The sequence below is a fragment of the Pocillopora verrucosa genome, chromosome 6 (assembly GCF_036669915.1).
Source record: "Pocillopora verrucosa isolate sample1 chromosome 6, ASM3666991v2, whole genome shotgun sequence".
In the NCBI taxonomy this organism is placed as follows: Eukaryota; Metazoa; Cnidaria; class Anthozoa; order Scleractinia; family Pocilloporidae; genus Pocillopora; species Pocillopora verrucosa.
This window is the reverse complement of record NC_089317.1, coordinates 11,003,789-11,028,167: the sequence shown is the minus strand read 5'-3', so window position 1 is coordinate 11,028,167 and position 24,379 is coordinate 11,003,789. Positions and strand designations below refer to the sequence as shown.

The 24,379-nt window shown below is 36.5% G+C and overlaps 1 protein-coding gene and 1 long non-coding RNA gene across 2 annotated transcripts in view; one reads left to right on the top strand and one right to left on the bottom strand.

The window, feature by feature from the left end:
• The first annotated feature begins 5,516 nt into the window (after window positions 1-5,516).
• Window positions 5,517-24,379, top strand: part of LOC136281668 (uncharacterized) — a 23,212-nt gene continuing 4,349 nt past the window's right edge. Inside the window, exons 1-2 of the long non-coding RNA XR_010717888.1 lie at window positions 5,517-5,570; window positions 7,347-7,429. This is a non-coding gene — a long non-coding RNA (uncharacterized lncRNA). The remainder of the gene's footprint in view (window positions 5,571-7,346; window positions 7,430-24,379) is intronic.
• Window positions 19,037-24,379, bottom strand: part of LOC131788424 (fibroblast growth factor receptor 1-A) — a 19,179-nt gene continuing 13,836 nt past the window's right edge. The window contains exons 12-18 of the mRNA XM_066168351.1: window positions 21,913-22,103; window positions 21,608-21,730; window positions 21,327-21,397; window positions 20,971-21,011; window positions 20,642-20,738; window positions 20,252-20,351; window positions 19,037-19,720 (exon numbers count right to left, since the gene is read on the bottom strand). Coding sequence (XP_066024448.1) covers window positions 19,655-19,720; window positions 20,252-20,351; window positions 20,642-20,738; window positions 20,971-21,011; window positions 21,327-21,397; window positions 21,608-21,730; window positions 21,913-22,103 — 689 coding nt within the window. The 3' untranslated portion in view covers window positions 19,037-19,654. The remainder of the gene's footprint in view (window positions 19,721-20,251; window positions 20,352-20,641; window positions 20,739-20,970; window positions 21,012-21,326; window positions 21,398-21,607; window positions 21,731-21,912; window positions 22,104-24,379) is intronic.

Here is a 24,379-nt window from a genome sequence, read left to right as displayed (position 1 = left end):
GATGTTCGAAGCAACGATACACGCACCAGATAAATCACTGACCGCTAAAGACTAGCGTCATTTGTTTTGCTTACAAACGACTTACACTCCTTCTAAATGAAATCTTCTTTTATGAGAACGTTCAGACTGAGATTAATCAAAATTTCAAGAACATACTAAGATTATACTCAGACTGAGAGTCAGTTAGGAATGTCTTTATTTTTCTCTTTTGTGTGTGCGTGAGAAGTATAAATTAATAAAGGAAAAGGAAATGTAAAACCGTGGTCTAACAGGACAATTTACTCACGTCCGAATAAATTTATTGAAATACTTTACCACACAACTTTAAGAAAATGTTAAGAACAGTAGAAAAAAAATGAATAATCTCAGCTTCAAACTAAGATGTTATTATGACAAGAAAGGGGGGTGTAATTCATTGTCAGCGCTATCCAGTCTCGGAATGGTAGTCTTTGAAGATGCACAACATGAAATCGCAAATAAAGAAACGTAAATATGAAGCCTCTTCTTTACGGACAAGTTCCGCGTTCCGTAAAGATGCGTAATAGCAGAGAAAGCGTAAAGACTGCGTAAAGGATTTTAAATGTTCGTAAAGGTAAGGATCAAGATGGATATAATTAACCAATTTATATTTGGAGAAGTACTCAAAGAAGTGAAATAATTATGGCTCATCCATCTTCAGTAGAATTACCGAGGTATTTTGACCAGTTTGCTGTGATGATATCGTTGACTTTATGAAACATCCAGCGATTTCACAAGTTACTTGTTTTTGAACAATAAAGCCTTAGTTTAGACAGCAAGGGGGCATGACGTCATCGAATGTAAAAATTGGCGCGAAACTATCACATGGTGTAGTCGCTGTGTTGAAGAGTCTTCACTTCGCCTTGTCGTAAAGCAGAGCCAATTCGTAACTTTTCGGTAAGTTTGTCCTCTTCTTTCTCGATCAAACGTCAATTACATGTCTGGACCGGAAACAGTTAAAAGTTTTTTCCGCATGCATTTTTGTGAGTTCTAAAAATAGTGTTTGCCAAAGCAATATTTTTCCGAGTTGGTTTAGCACGCATACATACCGGTCCACCAATTAAAGCATTCCGATATCACTTTATTAGGGAAATGTCAAAACAGATCAAGGATATCAGTTTTCTTACCGTGGTGTCCAACTCTGCACACAAAGGCTCAAACAAAATCCAACTTCTCACGTACTCCTGCAATGTTCAAAGAGCCGTTGAAGTTAAAGTCTTATTGAAAAGTGAGCGCGAGTCAGAAAAGAAAAGAGAGCTCGACAATCGAAATTTAGTGCACGTCATAATACTACATAATGCTATAAAACATTTAAGCTAACCGAAAAGTTACGAGCTGACTCTGTTTTACGGCAAGGCGAAGTGAAGACTCTTCAACACAGCGACAACACCATGTGATAGTTTCGCACCAATCTTTAAATTCGATGACGTCATGCCCCCCCCCCTCCCCCCCAGCAGATCGCTGTTCCATTTTGCGGTTTGTACTTTTGGTGGTTTCGGCGAGATAGCCTTCTCGTCATACCACAAACAAGCTCGACGATTCGCCACAACATCGAAATATTTCATGTAATGCTAAGCAATTTAATTTTCAGCTAGAGCGTCTGATATCCTGCAAGCAATTCGACGTAACACTACACCATTTGTGTGTACGCTGTACTATTCGAAATTACACTGAGCCATTTCACGCAATGCTATAGTGTTTGTTTGTACGCTGTGCTATTCGATATTACGCTAAGCCATTTCACGCAACGCTACACCGTTTGTGCGTACGCTGTACCATTCGCTGTACCATTCGACATTACGCTAAGCCATTTCATGCAACGCTACACTGTTTGTATGTATGCTGTGCTATTCGACATTACGCTGAGCCATTTCACGCAACGCTACACTGTTTGTTTGTATGCTGTGCAATTCGATATTTTGGTGAGCCATTTCACGCCACGCTACACCGTATGCGTGTACACTGCGGTACCATTCGACATTACATTGAGCCATTTCACGCAACGCTACACCGTTTGTGTTCTGTGTTTCAAATTAGTGCTAAGCTAAAATATATTAAATTTAACAAGGCAACCAGGTGGACAATCAGACATGGTTTGATGCTACTCTGGTTTACAGATTTAATGAAAGTAACCGAAGAGCTTATAATTTATAGGCCCAACGTTTCGACACTCCTGTCTAGTACCTTCATCAGGGGTGATCTAAACGCTGTACAAGAGTTCCTTTTATATGATCACTAATTAGCTGCCTTTTTTCTGACGAGGTGTAAATAGGCCTCAGGAAGCAAGAGCGAGCGAGAAAAGTATTCGTTCATTGGAACCGTTATAACAAAGTGCTTGCTCTCATATAATTTCATTTGATATTCACTTTCTGAGCAAAATTGATTTTAAGAGATAAGAGAAAGAAAAACAACAAAAGCAGGCCATTCACTACTGTTGTGAGGGATTGTTACTATTTTTGGTCCTTGATGCGCATGGTCAGCATTAGATTCCATCCACCAAAACCACCTCGGTCGAGAGGGACTGAGATGGAATATTTAATGACTTGCAAAACATAACCGAAGATTCTCGGAAATCCGCAAGTGATGTAGCCGAACATCAAAAGCTGTAAATCCCATGATTCTTGAGGAACAAACAGAAACAGCATAGCGAGAATTTTAAGTCGCGAACCATTGATGGTAGACATGCAGATAATTAAGGATACGTAAATTCTGTTGATGAGGCGCATAAACTTATTGCGGAATTTGAAACAGGATTGACGACGAAGTTTTCTTTCTTTAAAGCTGTCAAAGGTTTCGGGAACACATATATATATTGATATAGCTCTTTAGCATTACAAAGCTTTGCTATCGCTATTGTGCATTCTCACTAGTTTCTCTAGTTCAAGTCCTCTGGCATGGCTTGGATGATACCACAATTGTGGAATCATTCGAGTTAATTTAATGCTTACACCTCCTTCCTCGGACAGAAGCCACAAAATACTGGGGGAAGATGCATGAGATATTTAAGGAGCAAAAATTCGTTTTTTACTGGTGTGCCTTTCCTAATTTTGGGAAGGAAAGTGTTTAATTGCCAGCACGGCATAGATAGAACAGCTGGAGAGAAAAGGAAACGAAAAGATGCAGAAGAAGTACTGTATATAATAATTTCTTTTTATCCTCAACCTTTGTGTTTCTGTCAACTATGGCTTGCTAATTCGAAAGGTCAAATACATGAATGGGTCATATGACATTGATCGCAGAATACTTTTATGACAAACGAGATAACAGTTCAATCTTAGCTAAATTGAAGATGGTTTAGAAGTTAACAATTATAAGAACTTTTCACTAACATATGCTGCTGACAAAGGAGAAAATATATGCAATTCTGCATTTTTTGCTTTCTATCAAGCAATCATATGTTTGCTCCTTATCACACTATGACACTTCCGTTTTGTTACATTCCAAAAAATATCTTGAGAAATACACTGTCACTCATCTTACACTGTTATATTTACCTATTACAGAAGGCCGGAAACAAAGATTTTGTTTTCAAGAAAATAAGATTTCTTGTCCAAGACACAAGGAAGTTTGACTGCAACTGGCACAGATAAAAATGCGAGAAATTTTATTTTTTTCAGAGAACAAGGTAGTTCTACTCATGTATAAACAGAACAAATGCAATTTAATAAATCAGATGTGCGGCATGACTCCTTTTCTTCCATCCCCACTCAAAACAAGCAAACACACCTATAGAGGTTCCAGTCTGGTCTGCAAATGAAAAGGAGGAAGGTGATCACTGCAAAATTAAGCATTAGGGTTCTTATTTATAACATATTGATTATTGTATACTGATATCTAGAAATTAAGGTTGCAAGTAGCAGCCAGCTGAGTTATAGTTTGAGTTTTATCAAGTCCATTTAACTTTGTTAAATTTAGAGTACCTTGTCTTGAGAGAGGAAAATTGAGGAGCTGTAATATACTTATCATCAATTAGGGACCACAAAGAAAAATTTATTTATAGAGACTTTTGAAGGAGAGGGGTAAGACTTGTGACAAGCTGGCAGACATATAGATAAACTTTACTGCTAAATGGGTTGCAATACAAAGTGCTCAGTATTTGGATCAACTATGGCTCAACTTAAACTTTGCTTTAGCTTCAAGTTTAATCCTTTGTTGTTTCCTTTCTCTGTGTTTATTTTTCAAGTTATGTACACAGAAGAACACAAAAATGACAATGAATGCTTTTGAATATTTAGAGGCTGGAATAAGCAAGAAACCAAAACTGAATTTTAAACAGTACAAAGTTAATTTGATCTTCCAATGTTATTTAATTTTAACCATTAATAGAATTTGCTATTTAAATTTATCCCATCCATTTTTCTGGATATTGTGAGCAAAAACAAACAATTATCACAAAATGCATGGTATACAATGGTTTGATTCACCAATGTGGCAAAGGCCTTTCACTGTCTATCCATAAAAAGGGAAATAGTTTGTAAAATGTAAGACATTCTGCATCTTGAGCGTATACTTATTCATTCATGTGAAATTAAAGGTTACTTGAAATAAATGTAAAAGATTTATAGGATTTTCAGACCCCTGATAACAATTACTAATGTGCTGATTTGTTGCACTTAAAGGTTATGATTTTAGCGGAAATAGTGGAAGAAATTTCTGAACCTGGAATTTTGTTGCAAATGTCTGTTTAAATCAGTTTAAGTCAGTTAAAAACTCTCCTGTTTCAAGATTACATGATTACCACACCAGAACCTTTTGTATTCTATATTGTGCACCATGTTATGATTATGGTTTCAATAATAAAAGGTGCTGACTCAAGAACTTTGCAAAATATCTCTACATACAAAGAAATAGATTGTGGTTATGTACTCCAAATAGCAGGTCACACCAGTCTTCTGTAAGGAAGTTGCAGAAATTGCTATGGTGGTTTTGGTGGATGGAGAGAAACATCCACCAAAACACTTTATTCTATGTGTTAAGAGTTATGATAATCATTATGAACGTTTGGTCGGTCAGCAATTGTGCACCATAAAAAATAATTAGCCAGAGCACTAACTGCTAATTAGTGGTATAAATCTTTTGCCTCCCTGAACATCTAACAGTGGCCATAGATAAAATTAAAAAATATATTGTTGATGGTTTTGGTCAAAGTTTTGGTGGATGTTCCCTAATGACATCCACCAAAACTACGTAACATCTGGGCACCTTTTAAATACGTGAAATATCTGCATAAAATTACGCAAAATGTTTTATAATACTACAATCGAACAATTAATTAATACTTACCATTTCTTGAGTAAAAAGTTTTGACGCAATTTCCCAAACACATGATACACTTAGGTCATCGGGATAAGTCGGCATGTTGTCGTAGCTTCGTAATTTTCATTTAGTACAACAAGTCATGAGTTGTCCATCATTCCATCTCAGTCCCTCTCGACCAAGGTGGTTTTGGTGGATGGAATCTAATGCTGACCGATGCGCACTGGTCGAACAGCGGATACAGAGAATCCAACATGGCGGCCAAAGTTGACCGAATGATCCGTCATGCTGGAAAGGTGAGTTTATTTTTCTGCTGAACAAGACAATTACAACCTCTTGAGCTAAAGTGCAATTTTCTCTTAGTTTTCTTACTGAAAGGTTTAACCTCCAGCCTCAAAAATATTTAAAAAACTACTCGTGGAAATTCTCCCTATGAATATGCTGCCTTTACGATCGTCGAGCGATACGCAAAATTTACAGCGCACATTATTTTGATTTGAACAAACACGACCGTGAATAATTATTGTGACTTACCCACTGTGGAGTATTTAATTTAATTGATTACGATTAGATAGGGTCAAGAGATTTTTAACCACATAAAATTGGCAATGTATACCGTGGCTTCATGGCTTTTCGCAGGTTTATTATTGGTCATTTTACAATGTATAGACCTTTGTACGGATGCCTGTGTTTTTTAGAGTATCCCCTTTAGTTTTGGTGTCTTAATCTCATAACATAAATACACTGCTTTTTACGCTCTCAGTAGTAGCGTTACAAAAGTGTGATTTAGTTTAAACATTGCTGGCGTAGTATGTGAATTTATAAAGAACGAGGTGAGGTATTCTACAAAGAAATCGCGATCACGGCATTGGCAGTGAAGTTTTCCATTTCCGGGGTGAGAAGCATGCAATCTGCAGAAGTCAACTGCAGACCTCACTAACAACCGGATGCTGCTTAAATCACGAAAGGAGAACCGTTGGTAAACCAAACGTTAACTAACTGAATGCAAACTATAGGAAACTGTAAACAAAATACAATGCACGGGACTGCAGATCGAGTGCAGTTTATTGTTAAAGCATTTAATCCTAAACATTTTTAGTTTTGATAGCTCCTGATAATTTGACTTAATTGGCATGTTCTTGAGCTTAATTTGGAGTATAAAGGTGATGTCAGCTCTCATGAAGTTCTTTAGTTCTTTCATATGTCATTATTAGCCCTTTCCACCCCTGACATCAATATGCATATTCTCCACACTGTTCTTTATACATTTCCTGAGGTGCTAGCAGGGAGAAAATGTTTCACAATCAAAAGCATCTCAGTTGGCGTTCATTTCTTGTATTCTTGTGACCTTAATGTTTGAATTAGGAGTGATATCATAAGGAGAATTTAGATGTTAGTCACTCTCAGGGGTCAAAGGGTTAAATTAAAGAGTACTTGGGAAATGTTTGGGAAAGATAACTAAAAGATTGATTTCATAATCCTTGATCAGTTAGTTGAGAGCATTCTCCAAAGGAATGCTGTCAATGGTAAAACAGTATTTTAACAACTTGGGCAAAAGTCAACAGCAGAGTCAGGTGTTGACTTCAAGTTGTCTCTATCTTGATTAAGATTTCTGCTCAAGCTGTTGAAGCACTGGTCACTTCTACTGCAAACAGTTCTTTTTGGTTCCTCTTTCACAAGGATGATCAGAACATATGATCAACTCCCGGGTTCAAACCATTTATATAAAAAATACTTGTAGCTGCAGGGTGGTTGTCTCTGGTGGAAAACAAGATCAGGGACAATTGATGATGAATACTCTAAACAACCTCACAGTTTACCCTTTAACTCCCATGATCTGATTGTCAATTCTCCCCTCTAGCTACTGCACATTTCCTTGTAAATGAGTTACAAGAATTTGGTGTTAGATTGAGATAATGTCTTCTACCTGATAAGTTTAAGTATTCTTATGACCTGTTTGCTGGATAATGTTTAGATATTACAGGGAGAACTTACATGTTAATCACTTCAGAACTATGGTAATCTTTAATTTTTTTAAAGGGATACAACTTCAGACCTTTTTTGGTTTACAGTTAAATCAACGCTCTCTTCATCAAAGTTATACAAGTGATTGACATCCATATTATGAAAATAAAGACTGCTGCAATAGCAAAAAGTGAGTACCTTGCAAGTACTGTTATTTTGAATAAATTACCTGTAAGTTGTTTTGAAAGGTGTGTCATGATTTGAAGTTCACTTCAGCTCTTTCATTTACCAATGATTTAACTCTTTCACTCCCATGAGTGACCAAGACATAATTTCTCATCACAGTATCTGAATACAATATCAGCAGACAAGTGATGAGAATAAATGAAAATATCAATTGGGGATTAGCACAGTTGATCCAATACCAAATTCTCCTAATTAACTACATAGGAATTATATAGTAGAAAGTAAGGAGAATTACCAATGAGATCTTGGGAGTAAAAGGGTCAAGTATGTGACCATGGTGCTAAAATGAGTCAAATTTAAGACAGAGTAGTTAGAAAATATTTGATATGGTTGTTTTTTGTACCTTTCCTGCTTCATGTATTATTGCTTAAAATACTTTTTTTTGCTGAATTTGTGAGTAATTTAGCATGACTGATTGCTCAATGAAAGCTAATGCCTTTGCAGCAAATTTACATTGAAGAAGCTATGAAAATCCAAACATTTTTCGATGTAATGATCTGTTTAATGTTTCTGTCTATTTTGGGAACAGTTTAGTGCTATATCTCAACTGCTGCACTGTATTTTAAGACTGATGGGAATCAAAGTTTTTTCCACTGTAGCAGTAATTTTTTAGGCAAGCAGTTTTGCTTTTGTGGAAAAATAAATATGAAAGTTATCTACATATGAAATATAAGATGAGCTTAGTATTCAAGTGCTATTTAAAAAACAACCCACCCCTCCCTTCCCCTCCAAGGAAATTGTAATGAATAGTATTTTTATTAGCTCCAAAAGCCACCCAAACTTAAGGGTGACAACATTTTTGCTGATTCTGATAAACTCTAAAGGACTCATGGTAAACACAGGTTTTTTTTGTCAGAGTAATACATAGGTTCTCTGAAAGTATTTCAGTAAAAGCTGGGAGTAATTTTCCATGTTCTATTAAATTTAGACCAAAATTCAGTTGTTTCCTTGGCCAACAGCAAGAGTTTACAAACTGAACATTGTTTTCACAAAGTTAAAAAGTTTCTGAGTAAGGGTAGACATGATAGCTCAAGCATAAGATGTTTGAATAATTAGATGAAATAGGCAGTGTTCATATTACTGGATTTTCAACTGTTTACTACATCAAATACTCATGAAATGTGACAAAGGAAGGTGCAAAGCTTACTCTCTATTAATCTTTCTAAATTTTAAGTTAATAAATTAATCATTTATATAAATATGATGTCTATTGTATAAGGCAGTGGCCAACAAAAAATGTCAAAGGCTGTTTGAATCAATTGTGATTTGGTTTGTGTATGTTATAATTTTGGAACAGGATGTAATGAATTTTGGATCTGTGCAATGACTTAGGACTTAGAAAGTCAACATCACATTCTTTCCCTTAACCAGTCACTATGCATGATTCCTGGAACAAAAATGTAATTGCTTTTAAAATAAGGGTCTAGCTTACCAACACAATAAGAGAGCCCATGAATTCTTGTTTCTGTAGAGGAAAGCCAAAATTAAGGACTTGATAGCCTATATCTCTGCTCTGTTGGAATGCTTGAGAGAAAAGGAGATGAAAGGGAAAGAGGGAAGGGACTGAGAAAAATATAGATAAAACCGTGATATTTAGGGAGAGAATACTGGACAAATTTCAACCATTAAGAGAAGGCTTTAAACAGGAATTGGTTAAAAAAAATTGAATGAATTGTGACAAAACTATGGCATGTTTCATTGATGAGCGAATTGCAAAGTACTATTTCAACAAGTGTCTACCAAATAGAATCGAAATTATACTCTTTCTAGCAACTTTGAGCTTCGCGCGAGAAACAGTAGGTCGAGTCAATCGTGTGCTCCAGTTGAAATGGTAGTCGTAGTTTGTGCACTGAAAGGAGTGGATCAAGGATGTTCCCTAATGCTTCGGAATTATTTAGAATCAAATTTTTACCGGTACTCAGAAAAATTCCGCTTCAGAGTGAGATGTGAACGCGTCTTGTTTTTCTACAATGGAAAAGGCAAATTTTCTACGGAATTTTGTAATGCCAGTTTTCTGTTTGTTTGTTTTTGTACGAGACTGAAGTTCTCCGCGCATGCAAGCGTTTTTTTTTTTGTTTGTTGTTGTTTTTTTACGCAAAGTTAAGGAGCGCGCTTAGACAAAGGTCAAGGCCGATGAAGAAAAGAAGACTTGCATGCGCGTGCCATATATTAAATACCGCGTCATATGATTTAATCAATAGGAGTATTGCAAACTGCGCCACGCCAATTAATATCACTATGGAAACACCATTGATGACGCGTCGTAATAACTGCTCTTTTATGCTGGAGTTCTGTAGATTTACTGTGTCGACGTTAGGCGTGTTTTATTTCTTGTGACAAGAGCGCAACCAACAACATAGTAGATTGAGAACTGCATATCACTGCGAGGAGTCAGTGGTTAAGTTTTAATGATAAAAGGCGTCTAAACGAATCTTTGATGCCTCCAAGTTGTCGAGCTCAAAGATTGTTATTGATGAAGATATTTCGAATTTATTTTGCTTGATTACTTTCATGTGAATAGAATTACGCAGAAGTGAAATGTTTACTAGCGTAACAGCTCCTCAGAAAAGAAAACATACACAATACACAAACAAATTGATATTCGTCTGGATTGTGCATATACTTGACTTCTTTAGTCGGATTATTTTTTCACCCTTTTTACTTAGACTTTCGATCATTTAATGGCCTCTCCTTCGAGAGGGTTCTCTACGGCCCAGAGGATAAGGCTCTGTTGTGACGCGGAATTGAAAGGGCTGAGATTCGATTCTTCGCGAAGACTCGGATTTTTCTTTGTTACTCCTCGTGACAACACCAATACTTCTTTCTTTAATCTTTCGATCTGCTTCTACGACTTGATCTGCTACATGATGGTGAGAGATTAGTTTGCGTAAACTCTCTTGAGATCTTTCTGGAAGAACGATCTAGTCACGCGGCCCTTTTTTCTTTTACCTTTCATTATTTCACCTTTCTTTCTTTCACCTTACACGATGTGCACTATTTTCTTCCGCCGCTATGAGCCTATCTTTCTTGAAGAGTGGCGTCGCTGCAAAAATGTACCTTAGTGTGACGATAGGTTTTCGCGCCCAAACTGGAAAACTGAATCTTCGCGGACGGCACAATAACAACTGGGGGAAATAACTCTGTAGAGACGACTTGGCAGCGAGAACGGAAACTCGTCACGATTTCCTGGTACACGGAGATCTACTTCGAGCGAGCTTATACGGACGTCAAGGATAAGACAATCTTTGGTGCCACAATACTTTTATTCTAGGTCAGGCCAACAAGCGACATGACCTCTAGCATACTCTAGTTTGTAATCATCAAAGCTGTACAAGGTACTTGCTTAAGAAGTAACTGGTGTGAAGTGCTATTGTTATCCAAATCGCAATATTTGAATAAGGACACAAAGGAGCGGAAAAAAGTCTCTTTGAAGTTAAACGAAAACTACTTAAATATTCCATCTGTTTCTACGACCGAAAGAATCTCAAAATTAAAAAGACGGATGCAATAAACTCGAGGCCATTAACGTAGGAAACTTAGGTGCGAATCCACAGCTCTGATATAGAAAACAATACCTATCTTAATTGCAGCAGCGCAGCTTAGGAAATAAAAACGGAAAAGCAATTAAAAGTTTCTGCTTATCTATGCAAGATTGGTTTGGAAACCATCGCATGAAAAGAAATTAAAGTTACGAGTATAAACTCAGCTGCTATCTACCGTGAAAACCAATGTTTCCAGAAAGACCATTAACACTTATATTTACCTAAAAAAAACCATGTAATAAATGACAAAAGTGCCGACAAACAGGTGCATAGTAAAAGCGAGTAATCAATAAAAATCTATTCAAAAGCTACTGTGGTTTTTATGCATTTTTTGATTTATTAAAATAAAAGGACTTGAAATGGTTAAATGTGAAAGTTTACGAATAAATATGTTCCGAATAACACACACGGGAAAATCAATAAATTTTCCCGTAACATTAGCCTATCATAGGCGTATTCTGAAAAAACGACCGCTTTTCTTGCTATGATGTATTGGCCAAATACTTGCGCAGTTTGCTATGAAGCTGGAAGAGTGAATACTTTCTACTTTCCGTTTCTGGCGACCTTTGGACGCAGGAAGTTATTAAAGTTGGTAGATTGACGCAGCAGACATGTATGCAAATATGCATTCATCATGAAAGCGCGCTCAATAGTTGGAGAGATGTCAATTCATCTTTACTTCAGACTATTTCCAGGCTCATGTGCAGCGCGCGATAATTTCCACAGTCGTTTAGTTGAAATTATCCATTTAGGTTAACCTAATTACTCGATTACTGCCTTATCGGTTGATTTCAATCAAGTCATCATTCAAGTTTTTATTTGCCCATGTTCAAATTTTCAAAATGTGATTAATGATTTTGACGCGAAGAACCCTCGTTGAAACATTTGGCATTTTATACCATCATTGAGAATGCCTTGGGAATTTAAGGGTCATTCAGTTCTTTTTTTTAATTGCCCAAAATTTTCCCGTAGATAAATGTCACACAGCTCAAGTCAGTGTTTCTTTGTGATGCTTATTGAGGTATCCCTGTAAGGTCTTTTACATCCGTTCCTGATATGTGCCATTCGCTTGCGAATTTATAACTTAAATGTAACATCGCTTTCTCATCAAACTCATGTCAAATAAACAGCACCAAGCCGAGAAGTGTAAAAAGTTAACATGAATTGAAAAAATCCTTAACGTGAATTGATCAAATTAACCGAATTAACAAGCTCATCTGAAAACCAGCCAGCCAAACTGTACCCCTAAACCGAAAACTTTTTCAAACATAAAAAGATTAGTAACCTAAGTCATCTTTCCAATACAAGTAAAACATTCTGTGGTTGTGGTTGCGGAACGTGTCTAAACTGTAAATAACTCCAGACCTTTAAAAGAGAGAAACACATCAGTCCTTGTAAAGAGGGGCTTCAGTACTCCTCTTCCAAAAAGCGTGATCTTTGGGGTCTGAAAGGCAAGACAAGCAGATTAATATTATGTAAGGTTTGGTACTACAGACCTTCATGTGACAAATCGTGTAGCTAGGAAACGATAATAGCTAAAATTATTTCTGAAGTCTTCGTCCATTGCAAGACAATTGCGTGCAAATGTTTATTTTTACATTGTGCATGAAGAGTTGTAACAACTCGGGTTTTTCCAACTGAAGATCAACTCTAAGAAATTGTCTAGTTTGCTAACAGTTCTTTCAAGTGAGTTAAAATGTATTTAGTTTGATAGGCAAGTTACAAGAAGGGTGTAAACAAGAGTTTAAGAGCGATTTTATGTCAATTTTAGAAGAGGGTAAAAAACTTACCTTTTACAACAGTACACATTCGTCGCCACCGTCTTTCACATATTCTGAAACACAGATGCAAAAGAAATTAGCGTTCCGAGGGCAAATGCCGAAATAACGCAGTTATGAAACAGAGTCTTTATTTACATTTGGTTGTTTTTCCCGTTTTTCGACTCAACGTTCGGACATTTCTGTTTGGATTTTTCTGCTGTTGGACATTTTTTCTGGTGGCCGTTGTCGCCTAGTTTCTTACATCTTTCTGACGAAGAGCTTTGACGAAGAGCTTTTCTTCTATCGCTCTGACGAAGGGCTAACGCTCGAAACGTCACCCTTTTAACTCTTTACGGTGGCCAATTTACCTTATCAACTCCTTATATAACACTAAATGACCCTGTTATACTCTCCCACTGACGCAGCACCACAGTTACTTTAGAAACTCGTACCCTTAATTCACTTGGTTTCTTTGTTGTAGCATATATTAAGTGTTACCTGAAATATCAGGAGAAGGCACCAAAGGAAGCTATTGTGTGCGGCAGTAGCATCTAAACTGAGTCAAGCTTCCCGTTCTTGTCACAAGATTGTGCAGCCTGAAAAAGCCAAAAAATAAAAGTAAGTTTTTCGAAAGCGAAACCGAAGTAATACGCTGTACTGTCGAGACTTAGTAGACCAACTCCTCTTGCCACTATCAGATTTGTCATATCCTTTGTCTTTGCCCAAGTTTTCTGAGGATCCTGACTTTCCAGGCATATCTAAAACTTTATATGTACTTTCGATGCTAACGCGACCGACTTTGACTCATGATCTCTTGCCAAGCTATCTTTAAAGTGTGACTATGCTGTTTGCGCACGCCAGTTTATATATGTCTGTAAGGGCGGATATTTTCATTGTTGTGTCATCTTCTGATGGGCTCTCAGATTTTGCCGAATAATTTATGCCTCATATTTAAGCGAACAACATATATTAAGACCTACGGCTGTTGTTTTATGTAATGAAGCATTTTTGCAGTACATGTAGAACGAGTTATATCATTTCAATGATTTAGTGAATCCAGCCTTCACAGTTACCCAAAGAACGAGGGAAGATTAATTTTGACTCTTTAAGAGAAACATATTGCTAAAAAGAAAGAGCAGGAGTGTAAGGATAAAGATGAAGAGCATGAAAGAAAAGTTGAGAAAGGAAAGGCTACTGCCGCTGGTATGCGTCAAAAAGCAATGGAAAGCCCAGGAGAAACTCTAAAACGGAGCCGATCGGATTCAGAAGAAAGTGGTGAAGAAAAACCCAGAAAAAGAAGGTCAAAATGCTTTGAAGCAGTTGAATACCTACAGGGCAAAAATGAGCCATATCTCGAGTTAAAACGAAAACAGCTAGAAATTAATGAGGAAAGCAAAACCTATGTGAACGTCAACACCAAGATTTCATGTTGTTAATGCAAAAAATACAAGCAAACACCATGAAACTTATGGAGACAGTAGTGCAACAAATGAAAAAAAAAAAAGTAAGATAAAAACTGGCCGTTTATTTTTGAATTGTTACCATCCATCCGTTGGTAGTTTGTTGTTTTTTATGTTGAGTAAAGTTAGTTGACTGCATGTACAAAAACTGACCAGTCCAGTGGATGAGTTTATGAAAATCATGTTCAGTTTTTAAAACATTCAATGACTGCTCTTTTTCATGACAAAATCGTTGTATTCTTTTTTCAGATGTTGTTTTTTTAAAATAAACCATGAATCATCCACCCAGTCTCAATGACTTTAGAGAGATCCAAACAAAAGTAGACCAAAGCATGTCACAATACAATAGTTGATTCAGTATAACTGCATGAAATTGAAATGAATTTAAATAGTACAAAATTAGTACGTACAGCATCTTTTGTCCCCACTGGTTGATCAGCACTAGTTTGAACAATTTAGTTGGTACTGTTCCTTACCAATGTTGAATACACTCTAATTTTTTTCACCATAATTAGTGCTACTTATCAAAAATCACTCACCAGATTTGCAGAGGTTTATTGTTTATACCCTATATAATAAACAAGAAGCTTCAAATTTTACTCTTGTTTACATACATAGTTTTTTTGCTTCCTTTAACTTGCTACACCTTTACTACACCTTTTTGCATGGCTAGACCAAGAACCTAAATGTTGACCTTGCAGAGAAGGAGAAATCTGGTAAAAAAACTGGCTATTAGTATAGCCATAAAGACAAGTTTAAGCATTACACAGTAAAGCTGAGACTATATACATCTTACCTATTGGGCTTAGGGCCATCTTCAGATTTTTTTTAAATCTACAAACTTAAAGTAGTTACCGGTACTTATAACACCAAAAATCCACTCTACTGAGATCCTGTCACTACTCATTGAGCTGTGATATTCTTCCATGAGAGAATTTGGTGCAACTATACAGAAGGGTGTTTGCAGGTGAACCCTTAAGGGTAGGCAGAATCTCCATACAAACAGAGAGGGTCCCCTCCAGTGGAAAACGTATATATGGGCAGTCCTGAGTCTGTAAGCATGCCGGCATCATGCTTCCTCCCCTATGTGGAAAAAATTCAATAAAGAATGACATTACTGGTCAGTCAATATCAGCTCTGCATCAATATTCTTCGCTTGAATTCTGACAAGAAACATATTTCTTGTTTGAGCACATAAGCAAAATGACAGCCATGGCTTATTTTTAATGAATTTTAATGCTTTCAGAAGAAAGAAAGAGAAGCATTGAGTGAAAGTCCAAGCTTAAATGTTTATGTACCAGTATCGCAGAGGTCATGGGTTTAACTCCCGTATAGGCCTGCATGTTTTTCAGGCTTTATTTTCTCTACTGGTTAAGTGGTGTTCATAACAGCGAAGATCACCCTCTTATTCAAATAACTGTATCTCAGACACATATATGTTATAGATGTAACCTAAAATTGCTCACAATGATTTCAATCAGTTTGGTTCGTTGTGTTTTGCACCAAAGATATTAGAAGATTTTTTCTTGGATTTATATCGGAAAAAAAAAGACTTTTGAATTATTAAAACTGTAGATTTTTAAAAATCTACCCAATGCAGAATTCTATTTTCTTATAGAGAATTAAATTCTCATTCTTAATAGTAGTTTTCTGATATTTGTAAATGTTTCTCTGAAATGATGATAAAGACCAAACATCAGGAGCATTTGCATCTATGACAATGACAATCACGTTACTAACACCCGTATCATTTGCTCTGTAATTTTTGAGCTCCAAAACGTTAAAATAGTCCTAAAGATGGCTGTAATTTTTAATTATTGTAGCTGACACTTACACTGTTCTGTTTGTTACAATATTTATCACATTTTTAAGGCATGACAAGTTCCTTTGGTGCGTACAGTTTATTTTGTTTCTTTAAAAGAGCTTTTTGATAAAAAAAATTTAGTTTGGGAAGTTAAGCCAAATCTAAAATCAAAGCTTCATTTGAAAATTGAGATCATTGTCATATCAACCTAGGATGAGATTAAAGTGCATGTACAATCTAAATAAAATTAAACGAGGCATGATCGTTAGAAACTTCCACCACAGCAAACGACAGGTAATGCTATTCCAGTTTTTTAAGTTAAACATGTCAACTTTCTTCTTTGAAATCCCACAGCGGGTTCTCACGCTAAAAGTGTTCTTGCTTTCACACGGTGTTTGAACCTGATCTTTAAATAGTTCTTGAAGTTTAGTTGTGTTTGTTTGATTGCTCTTATTTCCAACAATAATCACTGGAATTAGACGTGTACGAACTGTTTATGGAGGCAGCAACTTGCACTTAATAAACCTGTGAATCTTCGGGTCGATCAGAACCAAACATCAACTGGGCCGAAGAGAATTAAGACAGTCAACGAAGGAAATACTGGTGTGCGGCAAGAAGGAAAGGTGGGAACTTTAACAAAAGTCAGCAGGAATGATTCAGGAATAATTGACTGTGCTGCATATAGTGGTTTCGGTAAACCAGATAGCCAAGCAATTTTTTTGAATTTTGCTTGTGAGTATATGATATATGCTCTGAAAAAACATTTACAATAGTGGTAAACAGAGATGCGCTTTTTATTTATTCTTCTTTTTAATATGTGCTATCATTTACTGGTATTGATGATAATGGCTTACATTCAGAGAGGTTTTAATGGCTTACCTCCCATGACATAAGCTTTAAATGTTGTGTTAAGAAAACTGCCACTGTTTGTAAAGTACACTGTAGTTATGCATTATACAGCTGTCGCTCCATACATGTACCAACATGATATTTTGATTACAAGGCTCTCAGAGTTGAACCAGGGGTTCGCCTGTCAGGTTGTAAAAGCCAAAATAGTGCTTCAAATTTTTCTTGGTTGATAACTATCTGTGTAAGATCTTTTAAATAATTTTATGAATGATATTGATTATTTTAATACTTATGAAATATTAAGAAAGCAGAGCAGCAATTTAAACTTCGGGGCTGTGTTGTTCAAAGCTGAGTTAGTGTGAAATCTGATTTCAGATATAAAAGCTTTAAACTAAAGCTATTACACCAATAATAACATCAGTACACCAGTAGTAACATGCTGACAAGAAGTATCACGTCTCTATATTAAACAGAGAAGCTCTTTTAGTAGTCGAGCTGACACTAAGCCGGTTCTGAAATTTAGCATTAACAGGATCAGCTGACTCATCTGTTCTTATGCTAACTATACCATCACTGTTGAATTTTATGATACCAAGACTTAGACACGACGTCAGGCTGTAGTTCCAATTAAGCGTGATAGGAAATCTTTCTTAAACCTGTTCAATGCCAGGAGGAAGCACTTCAGCTGGATTTGTTGTTGTCCTAACCGGAGTAGGTTCATTCCATGTGACACCCCCGCCACCTGAAGGAGAATATTTTAGATCGCAGTTATATTGAAACAACCCACGTTTTCGATTTCGTCTAAACAAGACCGGCTTTCCTCTAATTTTGAGTAATCTTAAAAGCATAGCAATCAGCAGCTGTCAATATAAGAATCATCTAAACTCAGTACAAACCGAGAACTGAACCGGAGGCCTTTAACAAGAAAGGATTACAAGGTCACCCTTACTTCTCTTAACGGCCACTAGCCAAAAGTAATTTCGCAAAAAGACGCTTTAAACGGCCCATGAGAGCGAAAAATACCACAATTGTGTCGATTTACATTTCATTTAACTTTATTGAGGTATTCAGACCGAGATGTAATGTGGATATGCAATTTTCAGAGCGTTATTCATAACCCTCGCAGATTATGTTCGTCTCATGTCAACAACAGTTATTAGGCACGAACGCATACTGTGGGTCTGCCTGTAGTGCAGTTTTGGCAAAGAAATCTGGAATGCCAGGAACTAACAAAACCCAAATTGTATTAGAATTGGAAAACCTCGAAACCCGGTACATTGACCAGAAACACCCCGGAATTTAGTGAAGCCTATCGATTTAAATTACTTAAAAAGCCTGATGAATTAAGGAAAAGCTGTCTTAATCGTATAATTCTGTGATGAACGAGAGTGGATTGAAGAACCCTAATTATAACCCTCTTGGTTCCACTTTGTTTCCATCTCGTCGGCTGCCGCTGAAAAGTTATCAAATTATTTATATTTTTTAATATAAGGGCCTGTCTGCATGTAGGTGGGGAACCCCAGGTAGGTGAGGGACCCCAGCTACTTGAGATACCCCGCCTAGCCGTGATCGTTTGCATTTATACTTTAGGCGGAGCCTGAGAGATCAAAAGCACCAGGAAGCGGAAATAAGTCGGTGTTGTGAGACTTCCTGGGCTGATGTCATAATTTACTTTCTGTTTGGCTTGTGGATCGAGCCGTTCTAAAGCTGTATTTAACAAAGTGTGGTGAAGCTTTCTGTACATTTTCTCGTTTCTCTTGTGAAGCGCGAATGACCGAAATTTTGCGAGATTGCTGGTCTGCTTGTAATTGTTGTTAAATTCTTTAATAAGTTGTCAACTTCCCGATCGAATGTCATGATTGCTTGAACTTTGCACAGATAATTTTAACTTTGTTTCACTGAAATGCAAGACTTGAATAATGCACATTTTAAAAGAGACAACATCTCATTATGATTTTCATTGTTAAAAATTCTAACTAAAACAAAGGAATCAGAATCTCAGTACTCTGTAAATATGTCGGGGGATGATTAAAATCGATAGAAACGGAGTGAGCCTTTAATTTTTAAACTATTTTCTTTATTTTTAAAATTAAAATTAAATTAAAATCGATAGAAAGTGAGTGAGCCTTTAATTTTTAAACTGTTTTCTTTATTTTTACAGAATAACTAGGCCATTATGAACCCATTGCAACCATTTAGAAAGTTTCATAAAAGTTAAGATTTTGTGAAACTGATCAGTACATGGCAAAAAAACTTACTTTTCTTGATGAACACCATCTAAACAAGGTAAAACCGCTAGTTCAAAAAATATTACTGTAAAAATATTATTAATCAATAAAGGAATTTTTTTACGACAAAAGATTCATCCGCTAAATTTCAAAATATAATAAAAGGGACAGCAGATGCAACATTGGAATATTTTTTGTGCGGATTCATAGGACGTTTTAAAATAAAATACATGTTTTGTGTAAAAGACTTATAAAAATATATATAACGTTAGGGGGAAAATTAGGGTTGCAGCTTTTAAACTCGTTAATACAAAATTGTTTGTCTTTCCAAAACTAAAAGTATAAAAAGATGTAAGAATATATGAAAGCTGCACTTCGCCTCGCTTCGTTGTCAAACACCTTGTTTTAAAGAGTTACTTAATCAGCGAAAAATATGGGTAAATGTAAAATATATAAGAAAAATAGCTGATGTCATAGCGCTGCGATGTCAATTACTCCATTCCTTCCCGTAGGAGAAATCACTCGCTCACACCGCAAGATCGTCGACATTAACGTAGAGTCGATCATCGTAATTTTTAAAGTTTATCAGTCCCTGTAAAAAAATAGACATACGAAAAAACATGAAAAATGGGTATAAATTATATTATACTCTGTTAAGCTTTCGAGGGTTTCTTCAAATTTTTACCTAGAAAGAAAGTATATTGCTGATACAGTTAATTTTAGATAGAGAAGTCTTAGATTTATTGTCGAAAAACCAACTAACCCTAAACCTAACCCTTGAAAAACTAAGCCCAAAGTATTCACAACTATCAATCAGAACAAAGGTTAACATCGACAGTAACCAACAGAACTCAAAGTAGAATAACGCAACCTCCTTTAAGCTGGGATAAACGTTTGTGATCAGGCTGGGATTAGTTTTAGTTTTCCCGTTCGATTTCCACTTTCGAAACTCAATTAAAAACTGCTGTAAAAGCGAAATAAATTGAAACCATAAACTACGTTTCGATGCCTTCATGATGACACCATTATCAAGTTTAGTTGATGGTGGTAGATGCTAACAATCAAACTTTGAAAGGAAAAAAAAAGAACACAAAGTGTCACTTTGTAAAATTTTCTATTCTACCTTGTGCCGGTTTTCCATCTCTTTGAATTTGTTTCTCAACTTCTCAAACGATGGTCTCAAATTAGGGTCGTCTTTCCAACATCTTTTCATTATGTCATACCTAAAAGGACGTCCAAAAATACTTTAATTAGAAACGGTTCGACCTATCCCAAGTAAAAAACCTTTTTGGTCTAACAATTCCATCTTGTTATAATAAAGGACAAACGGTTTATACAACATATATCAACTCGTGATGGTGCACATCTTGTTTCATTTACCTTCATTATGCTGGTTCAACAAGTACAGATGGTTTTATCTTAAGGCTCACAAGAAACTCGAACAAAAAGCGGCACAAATACTAACGTACGAGAAAAGCCATCATGAAACAGTAACAACACGATATTATCATACAACTTATCATCCACATGTTGTGGTTTAGGCATTCTGTATCCCTCTTGAAGTAAGTTTGCAATTTTTCTTCCATCCATCCTTGGATACGGTGAACCACCTGAATAGAGCAGATAGTGTTAATATACTCTAAAATGAAAAGCTCTACAGATGTATTTTCATTAACAATTTTTTTTCCGGCTAAGGCTAGCGACTTTTGCAATCTTAACTGGCTTGGTATGACTGAAAACTAATTCTAAAGAGACTGGTAAACCCTGCTCACTTCACGACTTCGTGTCCCCCCAATTGCTGAAGCTAAAACTACTGGACTGGTAATCTGCTTAGTAACTTACCAATCGTGAAAAGCTCATAGAGGAGAACTCCGTAGCTCCACCTGTAAAACAAACGGGATACATTTAAGGAGGTAAAATTTCTTCCTACAAAAATGCAATTCAAACATCTTTGGTGGTGAAGGGAAGGGGAGATGGGGTGGGGAGGTACACATGCGCAGTGTCAGAGGAGTTGATCCCTGGTCACTACCAATAAAAAATGAGGATAACCACTCCTCACTGAGATGACCTCACACCAGCAAAATAAAAAAGACCAAAATACAAAAGTAACCAAATAACTTTTTGCAAACCTGAAAACAGTTCATACAAAACCATTCTCATTAAGCTTAGTGCAGTGTTCATATCTTCCTTGCACTCACACATCACTCCTGGTAGAATATTTTCCGTAAAACAACGCCTCAATGGCAGTCCATTTTACAGGGAGACGCCCCTGAATAAGAAGCAAAAATGCAAGGAGTTGGCGTAGTCCTTAAAAAGTACGAATGCTCCCAATGGCAACAACACTGTAACGAAAGTTCCGGAAAACGGAACAAGATTTACTGAGCTTGTTTTCTTTAACCAGTCACTCCAGTGAGGCATCTTCAGCCATATAAGACAAGGCTTTCCAGAACATTATATGTTGTCTTAAAAACATTCATACCCTGGTTTTTCTTTCGTAAATGTTGTCCTCCTGCACATCTCTGGCCATTCCAAAGTCCGTCACTTTGCACGTTTCCTCCTCTCCAACCAACACATTACGAGCTGCAAGATCTCTATGAATAACCTTACACAAAGAGAAAACATTTCTTTTGGAAAACAACCTTTAACGAAAAACGAGACTTACATGTAAGGGTGACTCAGCTGACATAGGATGACATCCTAGGCAGTGAGTCCACGATTCAATGAAAAGTGAGGTATATTGAGTGACAAATGAGACCTTATTCTATAAGAACGTCATTCACTCACTGGTATCGATGACAAATAGGACATTCCATCGGCGATTTGCCAAGCAAATTTGATTAGCTGTTGTGAGGTCAGACTTGTTTGTGGTTTGATATCCGGGTCTTTGTAGTAAGTATCATTCAATCCTCGGCTCTTTCTCAGGTAACCCAGCAGATCCCCAAAAGGAACATATTCGATCAGTACAAACAGTGGCTCTAAGGAGACAAACAAAGTTCCGCAAATACTTGATTAAATGCCGTAGATGGAAGCAAAATTAACAATAAAGTCACTCTCCAATAAACGCCACAGCCACTTGGAAGAGTACGACAATTATCGAACGTTTATAAGAAAATAAAATATCAACTATCGTATAAATCGGTAATATTCAAATACTTGTAAGTCTATTTTAGAAGCAAAGTAGCCATAAGTTTCTAAACTCGGAAAATTAATTGTGAAGTGGTAAAATGTCGATGCCACTAAGCTGACATCGTATGAATTTTTTATTTAAAGCAGGTCATGTTTATTTTCAAGGTCTACTACTGGAAAGATTCCCGCCCTCATAGAGTATTCACAACTAACCAGCTCATATCTGTGACATATGTGCAAACCTTAAGCACTCAGTTTTGGTGCCGGCCCATTTTTGGTCCACCAGTAAATTTTGCCGATCGTAGATCTCACTTATTGATTATACCTACGCTGCTGTTTAGCGGACAGTATACAATTGTGACTACTTCTTTGCTGTCAAAGTAACTCTGTCGAGACCTCACACGTGCACGCAAGAATATAAATTGATTTCAAGACAGTTACTTTAACTTAAACAAAGAGGGCCACGCGGACCTCTGGGTGTGAGGCAAACGAAAAGTAGGGTCTCTACTTTTCGTACCCATCACTTCCTGTGTCAATTTTTTTTCCACTGATTTTTTTTTACTTCGCCGAAAAAGGACGGAGTACTCGTAGTTTACTTTACCCAAAGATACCAGTCGTTTACTTGGTTCTTCGCCTTGTTCTTAAAAAGCACCCTCCTGTTGCCTACCAAAAGTAAATAGAGTGGTTTAGCAAGAGGACGGGAACGTCATTTCAGAACGGCGCGCGCGGCAAAAATGTCGATAAGAAACTGGGTCGAGAATGCCGTCGCGTTGTGTTGAAAAGTGATTTAGCAGTCGTTGCAACGAGAATCCTCACCTCGGCTTTTTAAAGATAACCACTGAATTGATCACTTTGAATTTTCGGTTTTATAGACCACTCTAAGCACAACGAAATTATCTTTTTTGAGAGCTATGTAACAAGCGCAAACTGAAGATAGTTATAGATACGGCAAGTAAGTTTTTAATATGAATCCACAAGGGCGATTAAACTTTGAAACTATACATTCCAGTTTAGTCTCGAGTCTGCTGATTCATCTATCAAATTTTGAAGCCCACTAAATGGTTTTTTTCCTAAGATTTGTGTGGCTGTCATTCGTTTCGTACTACTAGATTTCAACAATTCCCCTTTTTTCTTCATAATTTTTTAAAGGATAATTTGGAATCGTCGTCGTATTTCCCCTTGTTTACTGAATATTCTTCCCAATTATGACAGTACATCTCTTTTGAGCACCACCTTCTTAGAGTTGAAATACATTTTGAACGGAATTATTAGTAGTTATGGCGAAACCATGTAGAACCAAGCGACTTTATGGAGTTGTTTACGGTGAGTTCCTATTTATCCATGAAAGAATGAAATTAACTCAAACAAGTCACCAACGAAACGGTTAGACTTAGGGATAAGACTTCGTTCCTGTTTTTTTTTTTTTTTTCGTTTTTGTCTATTTTAATTTTTTTTTAACGAATGAAGTCGTTCAAGAGTGAATCAAATTAATCAATTTAGAAAGCCGTGCCGAAATCAAGTTGATTGTCATTTTATTTCGAAGCGAGAGCATGACTTTCTTGTTTTCACCGGCGCTGATCAAAAATTTCAAACATAAAAAAGTACATACCCAAGCTATTCTCAATTTTATTTCATCTCTGTTTTCAATTCGCAGAAAAGTTTTCAATCACGGTTAACATGACAGTAACAAAAAATCACACTGAATAATACAGTAGGTAAGCGTCGTGATATTTCATTTTGATAAACTTCAACATGAAGCAAGTTTAATTTATTGATGAATTGATTCATGATAAAATCAACAGCATCTCATTCTTAGAGTTTTCATACAGGATTAAAGAAATGTATCAAAGAACAGCCCTTTCGCTGTGTTAAGCCTTGCTCAATTACAAGTGTGCTGAGCCTTAAAAATCTTGGATCTGGCGCTTGCTAACGATTGTGTTTCCTTTCGGGAATTCAGCATAAATGAAGCGGTAAATTTTCCCAAAATACACCGAATAAACCAAAGGAAGGGACTAGGTTATCCTGGAAATGAGTTCTGAAATAATTCCAAACAGCATTATCTCGTTTATAAGCGCAAAATTTACGCAAGTCCCAGGCGTTTTGATCGCGACGGGAAAACCAGCGT